We start from the raw sequence: 8137 nt of genomic DNA on the forward strand, positions 1-8137 counted from the left end.
TTTTAGAACGGGACAGTGAAGAAAGAGGTTTATTTAGGAGTGGTGCCGTCACTAAATGGGCCTATATACCCATTAAGCCTTTTCTTTTAGATCCACTAAGCTCTTTAGCACCTTTTTTATAGTTCTTTACAAATCATTTTGAGGGGTGTTTTTTTTTTTCTTTTTGTGCTAGAGGAAAAATAGAATACTCCTTTTCAAATTGAATCCGTAACACTATTATTCATTTCTATCTTTTTTTTTTTTACAACCAAATTATCATAGATATCAGAATGAGTTTACAAAGTACAAAAGCAAATCACATACAACCAATTATCACAAATAAAGGAAATTAAACACAATTTTGATGAAAAAGTGGATTAACTCTGCTTTCCAGTCGGAAGCTTTACAGGCAAACAGAGAACATCTGTTAAGTCTCCCTCTCACACACTTGTAAATGGCTATCATCTTTTTGATGAAATTCCAAAATACACTTGGCATAACCTTGATTAATAAACTGAGACTGAATGTTGTTAGACTTGGTTCTGAAACTTGTCTACTTCGTAATATCAAAATCAAATTCGTCTTATTCATCATAGCTACATCTTCACCCTTAGATTGTCTCTTTCTCCATGGTGGTTTCCATGGGTGTCTCTTCCAGAGCAAATCCATTAAGAAGAATCGATTGGCCTCAGCGGAGAACAAAGAGAATACATCACATCGAATTATGGGCTTTGGTGTGGGGATAACTGCCGGAAAAAGGGAGAGATATCCCACAAAACCCCTATCACCAGTGTAGAGAATAGCAACCATCACCGTAATGGTGAAGAGAAATCGAAGATGATAAAACATTTTAAATCTAAAAATAAAATAGGAAGGGAAAATGAAAAATTAAAATGAAAAGAGAGGGCCGGCCGACGGCGGAGAAGCCAACGCCGGCCGGAAAAAATGGCCGAAAGAAAAAAGTTTTTTCTGGAGAAGTGTATTAGCAATCGCGAAAGGGAGAGAGGGAGAGCAGTTTTTCATGAATAAATATTGGTTTTGTTTTCTTTTTATTACTACTAGGATGTCGGCCCGTGCGTTACCGCACGAGAAAGTGAAAATTTGAAATGATTAACATTGTTAATATCATATTTCGAGTGAAATTTTTTTGGTAATTTTTAAATGTATAATATAAAAGTCATAAATAATGACTAAGATGAATTAACCAAACTAGTTAAATAAAATATTTGTTATATATGAAAAAGAAAAATTGATTCAGTGACAATAAGAGAATAATATTAAAGATATATAAATTTAGGTTTACTGAATCATACTCAGATAATCAATTTTAAAAGATATTCACATAGAATAAAATTTGAATTCTTATTCTATCGAAGTTTATAAAAAATAATAAGAGAATGAGGAAGAAAAAGCTCATAGCTGCAACTGCAACCAACCAAATTGACTAAACAAATAAATCTATGAAAAATTAGAAATCACCATTAATTACCTAAATTAATACTTGAAAGAGATGATCAATACAATTAGATGGAAAACGACATTAAACAAAAGTTAGATGAATGAATCAATAAATAAAACAATCCAAATTTTTTAACAAAGATGAGTGAATTAATGTCGATAATAAATTGAAAGAAAATAATACTCAGAATTTTTAAATTTAGAGGTATTAAACAATAGTTAAATAACAAAAAAACTCTTTTCAAGGTCCATAAATATAAATATATATATATATATATATATATATATATATATATAAAGAGGTGTGAAACAAAAATGTGCAAAAACTAACAAATGTGAACATTGAAAGCTGGGAGTACGATGAAGAAACACAATTGTTGGATCAAAATATTGCAACTTTTAAGATCATTAACAAATCTAAACAGTTAGATGAGATAATAAAAATAATCTCATTTGTTATATTCAAATTTACCCCTAAATGTGAATTTGCTATAATATATAAACATATAAATCTATGATATAAACGCAGCGTTTGCGGGAGATAGCGGTTGCTGGCGATTGGAACCAATCACACAAACCGCTTCCAATCGCTCCTAATCGCTCNAATTAAACAATAGTCAAATAACAAAAAAACTCTTTTCAAGGTCCATAAATATAAATATATATATATATATATATATATATATAAAGAGGTGTGAAACAAAAATGTGCAAAAACTAACAAATGTGAACATTGAAAGCTGGGAGTACGATGAAGAAACACAATTGTTGGATCAAAATATTGCAACTTTTAAGATCATTAACAAATCTAAACAGTTAGATGAGATAATAAAAATAATCTCATTTGTTATATTCAAATTTACCCCTAAATGTGAATTTGCTATAATATATAAACATATAAATCTATGATATAAACGCAGCGTTTGCGGGAGATAGCGGTTGCTGGCGATTGGAACCAATCACACAAACCGCTTCCAATCGCTCCTAATCGCTCCCAACCGCTTCAAACCACTAAATTTCAAAAGCTGCTTCCCGCAAGCGTTTGCGGTTGCGGGCGATTGCGTTTGGAAATTTTTTTTTGTAAAAAACTTAAAAAAACTTAAAAGAAACCAATGATAATTAAATTTTTTTTTTTTGTTATATCTTCTATCTAACCATTTTACTCATTAACGATGAGAGAAAATGAAATACGTATACATTTGCAGAGATAATAAAATAAACAATTAGAAGAAAATAATATTCCAATTAACAATAACCCCGAAAACTTGATGTAAATTTAATGGCACATCGCACATAAGTTCAAAAAAATCTAAATAAATATAATATTTCATCAGAAATCTAAGAAAATAAGATTATTTGTGAAAAATATTAAAAAAAATCACTAGTGACTCTTCTCAACTCTCATTTGACCATTCCTACCGATGCAACTACTGACCCACGATCTAAGAGAAAAGAGAAAAGATCTACGATCTAAAGCATATGTTTTGTCATTTATCAAATTATTTGATTCAATTTTTGGTGAAAAACCAAATGCATAAAGAATAAGTATTTCAATATGAAATTTATTTGTTTTTTGAATAATTATTTTAGTATTTTTTCAATAATTTTTAATCATAAATCAAGTTTAATAAAATATTTTGTGTTTTTAAACATTTATATATTATATATCACATTTAATATGTTCCAACCGCTATTGCACCTACTGGTCAACCAGTCGTAAACCTCCCGCAAACACACCAATTTTAAGCTGCTAAACCAGTCGTTCAAAACGCTTAATAATGCTTGAAACCGTAATCGCCCGCTTCTGCAATCTCCCACAACCGCATCCGCAACTGCAGCGTTTGAACCAGTCAGGCTCTTATTAACTTGTAAGTTTAAAAAATACTTAGAAAACAATAAATTCGAAACTTGTTTTTGTATTCCATAAAAGTTTATATATAATAAACAAAGAGATGTAAAATATAAAGGTGGAAAACATAGAGGGGTGAAAAAAATGTGAAAAAACTATTAGGTGCGATTTTTGAAGATAGGGTTATGACGAAAAGATGCAAAAATATGAAAATAAAGACGTGTGAAACAAAAATGTGTTAAACAAAAAGATGCAAAAACTAACAAGTGCAAATATTGAAATCAAGGGGTACGACGAAGAAACACAATTGTTAAATCAAAACACTGCAACTTTATATAAATAAAGAGGTGTAAAACAAAAGGGTGTGAAAACTAATGGGTGCCAACATAGAAAGCTAGAGGTGCAACGAAGAAACACAATTGTTGGACTGAAACTTTGCAACTTTTGAGATCATTAACAAAGAGTGAGATCATTACTCGTACTCAAACAACAAAAACTCTTTTCAAAGTCTATAAAAATCTGTATATATATAAAAACNATGTAAAATATAAAGGTGGAAAACATAGAGGGGTGAAAAAAATGTGAAAAAACTATTAGGTGCGATTTTTGAAGATAGGGTTATGACGAAAAGATGCAAAAATATGAAAATAAAGACGTGTGAAACAAAAATGTGTTAAACAAAAAGATGCAAAAACTAACAAGTGCAAATATTGAAATCAAGGGGTACGACGAAGAAACACAATTGTTAAATCAAAACACTGCAACTTTATATAAATAAAGAGGTGTAAAACAAAAGGGTGTGAAAACTAATGGGTGCCAACATAGAAAGCTAGAGGTGCAACGAAGAAACACAATTGTTGGACTGAAACTTTGCAACTTTTGAGATCATTAACAAAGAGTGAGATCATTACTCGTACTCAAACAACAAAAACTCTTTTCAAAGTCTATAAAAATCTGTATATATATAAAAACAAAGAGTGTGAAAATAAAGAGGTGTGAAACAAAAAGGTGCGAAAACTAACAAGTGCAACTATTGAAAGCTAGGGGTACAACGAAGAAACACAATTGTTGGATCAAAACATTGCAACTTTATATAAACAAAGAGGTGTAAAACAAAAGGGTGTGAAAACTAAAGGGTGCCAACATGGAAAGCTGGGGGTGCAACGAAGAAACACAATTGGTGGACAAAAACTTTGCAACTTTGAGATCATTAACAAAGGGTGAGATCATTAATAATACTCAAAGAGCAAAAACTCTTTTCAAAGTCCATAAAATATGTATATATATAAAAACAAAGAGTGTGAAAACAAAGAGGTGTGAAACAAAAAGATGTGAAAACTAACAAGTGCAACCATTGATAGCTAGGGGTACAACGAAGAAACACAATTGTTGGATGAAAACATTGCAACTTTATATAAACAAAGAGGTGTAAAACAAAAGGGTGTGAAAACTAACATTAACAAAGGGTGAGATCATTAATAATACTCAAAGAACAAAAACTCTTTTCAAAGTCCATAAAAATCTGTAAATATATAAAAACAAAGAGTGTGAAAACAAAGAGGTGTGAAACAAAAAGGTGCGAAAACTAACAAGTGCAACCACTGAAAGCTAGGGGTACAACGAAGAAACACAATTGTTGGATCAAAACATTGCAACTTTATATAAACAAAGAGGTGTAAAACAAAAGGGTGTGAAAACTAACGGGTGCCAACATGGAAAGCTGGGGGTGCAACGAAGAAACACAATTGGTGGACCAAAACTTTGCAACTTTGAGATCATTAACAAAGGGTGAGATCATTAATAATATTCAAAGAGCAAAAACTCTTTTCAAAGTCCATAAAAATATGTATATGTGTGATTTTTAAAAGATGGGGGTACGACGAAAAAACACGATTATTGTAAGAAGGAAAACTTGCAACTATTGGGATCATTAATAATTTTAAACAGTTAGATGAGATAATAGAAACAATTTTATCCGTTAGATTAAAGTTGACCTTATTTAGTACTCAGAAAACAATTTTTCGAAACTTGTTTATGTAGTCAAGAAAAGTTTATATATAATAAACAAAGAGGTGTAAGACATAGAGGTGTGAAATGTAAAGGTGTAAAAATTAATAGATGTGAAACATGGAGGTACAACAAAGAGGTGTAACACATAGAGGGGTAAAATAAAAAGGTGTAAAAATTAATGGATGTAATTTTTGAAACCAAGAGATGCAAAAATTAAGAGGTATGATTTTTGAAATATGGGGGTGCGACAAAAAGACACAATTAATAATTTTAAAACGTTGGATTAAAAATGGAACTAATTTCATCCATTGGATTAAAAGTTGACACAAAAAAATGGGTTTGCTATTATATATAGATTTCATATCTATCAATTTCTACAATTTGCAAGAGAAAAAAAAAAAAAAAAAAAAAAAAAAAAANAAAAAAACTTTTCGAGCATATAGAAGAATTAAAGAGAATCTTAATTTTTTGGCCTAGTGATAGAAGATATCAAAACATACTCCAGCAAAAATGTTGTAGAAAATATGTTAATTAAAAGAAACTTGAGTTTGATGATTTTTAAAAATTAAGATTAAGCTTCTTTAAAACATGAAAAACATTCAAATGTTGATGGTGGTAATAGAATGATCTTTTTTTTTTTAACAATTAAGTTTTTTTTTTTTTTTTGCAAAACCCATTTTCAAAGTCTTAAACCCTAAACACATTTGTTTTTAGTCTTTTTACCACACACTAACCGTTCCCTCCTCCTCCTCCTCCTTCTCTGTGCTCGGTGGGGCCGAATCTTGCTTGCAATGGCGCCGTCTCGTTTCTACCTGAGCTTCCTCCGCCGCTTCTCCACCGCCGCTGTAACCACTGCTTCTTCCGCCCCAATCACTATCTCCAAAGCAAAACTCAAACTCCGCAAAATACACGATCCCGACAAAGCCTTAGCGATTTACAACTCCGTCTCCAAAAACCCCTCATCTCCTCTCTCCTCACGCTACGCCATGGAGCTCACAGTCCAACGCCTCGCCAAATCTCAACGCTTCTCCGACATAGAAGCTCTGATCGAGTCTCACAAAAACAGCCCAAAGATAAAAACAGAGACTTTTCTCTCTACGTTGATCAGATCTTACGGACGAGCTTCAATGTTTGATCATGCTATGAAGACGTTCGAGGAGATGGATCAGCTCGGCACACCCAGATCCGTTGTTTCCTTCAATGCCTTGCTCGCCGCTTGTCTTCACTCTGATTTGTTTGAAAGAGTCCCCCAACTGTTCGACGAAATTCCTCAGAGGTATAATAGTATCACTCCTGATAAAATCTCTTACGGTATGTTGATTAAGTCGTATTGCGACTCTGGTTCGCCTGAAAAAGCTATGGAGATTATGAGAGATATGGAGGTTAAAGACGTTGAAGTTACCATCATTGCTTTCACTACCATTTTAGGATCTTTGTATAAGAATGGGTTGGTCGATGCAGCGGAAAGCTTGTGGAACGAGATGGTTAGTAAAGGTTGTGAATTCGATAACACGGTTTATAATGTTAGACTGATGAATGCTGCAAAGGAAAGCCCTGAAAGAGTTAAGGAACTGATGGAAGAAATGAGTAGTGTAGGGTTAAAACCTGATACGGTTAGCTATAACTATCTTATGACTGCGTACTGCGTGAAAGGGATGATGGGTGAAGCCAAGAAAGTGTATGAAGGGCTTGAGAAAGAACACGATTGTGTTCCGAACGCAGCGACGTTTAGGACATTGGTATTTCATCTGTGTATAAACGGGTTGTATGATCAAGGTTTAACAGTGTTTAAGAAGAGCGCGGTTGTGCACAAGATTCCGGATTTCAAAACGTGTAAGCATTTGACTGAAGGATTGGTGAAGAATAATAGAATGGAAGACGCAAGAGGAGTGGCTAGAACTGTGAAGAAGAAGTTCCCTCCGCGTTTAGTAACCGAGTGGAAGAAACTAGAGGAAAAGCTTGGATTGTATTCCAAGGCCAGTGCTGCGTCATCTTCTTCTCAAACAAGAGAAGTGTTTGATCAAGAAAGAGAGGATGCTGCATAAAAGTTCAAGAATTTGCTAAGATGATCTTGTTTTTGTCTGTGCTTGCTTGTTTCAGCTAATATTATGATTTGTGGAAACTGTGATCTAGCGTGTTGAAGGTTATGACACTATGAGTTCCTCTTACGTTTGGTTTCTCGTAAAATAGCTGTAAAAGCTACAAGTTTTAGTTACCTGCAAATTTCCACAACAAAAAACTTCAGCTCTCTGTACTAGGTGTATGTAACAAAGCAATGCGTAGCATAATTGTTTTACATACGTTTTTTTAGTATTTTCGGTTTTGTAAAATATTAACTTTTACACTTTTTATTCTTTTTTCTCATTTAAAACCGCAAAATATCATTAGAAATAACATGAAATTATATATTGTTTTCAATAAAGAGATTTCCTCTGATATACACACACTTATTTGAGTATATTTCAAAATTTTAAAAGGATTTTGGATAAATTTTGAAAGAGGAGTATTTTTGAAAAGTGATATGGAACAAGAGACATTTTTTTTTTTAATATGGTGTTTAAATATTTATTTTGTTTGTTCATGCAATTAGCCAATTATATATTATTTAAAGAATAATTAGTGGTGGAAGCACATTTCAAAATAAATGGAATTAAAGAGTTATAATTTTGTATAATTAGTGATAAATCATTTAGATAGTACAGTATAAATTATTCTTATGGTTAATATGATTCAATAAGGTAGGAAGCTAATGCTTCTTTGGATTCACTAAGTTGAATCTTCTTCTTCAATTCACTTCCATTTAAAGCATTGTAATCTTTTTTTTTTTTTTTTTTTTTTTTTT

At 32.1% G+C, this 8137-nt stretch overlaps 1 protein-coding gene across 1 annotated transcript; it reads left to right on the top strand.

Annotated features, from left to right (window-relative positions):
• LOC104747694 (pentatricopeptide repeat-containing protein At2g18520, mitochondrial) lies at positions 6028-7610 on the top strand. The gene has a single exon (XM_010469369.2). The coding sequence runs from the start codon at positions 6087-6089 to the stop codon at positions 7338-7340; it is 1254 nt and encodes a 417-aa protein (XP_010467671.1). The 5' UTR covers positions 6028-6086; the 3' UTR covers positions 7341-7610.

The sequence above is a fragment of the Camelina sativa genome, chromosome 15 (assembly GCF_000633955.1).
Source record: "Camelina sativa cultivar DH55 chromosome 15, Cs, whole genome shotgun sequence".
Classification (NCBI taxonomy): domain Eukaryota; kingdom Viridiplantae; phylum Streptophyta; class Magnoliopsida; order Brassicales; family Brassicaceae; genus Camelina; species Camelina sativa.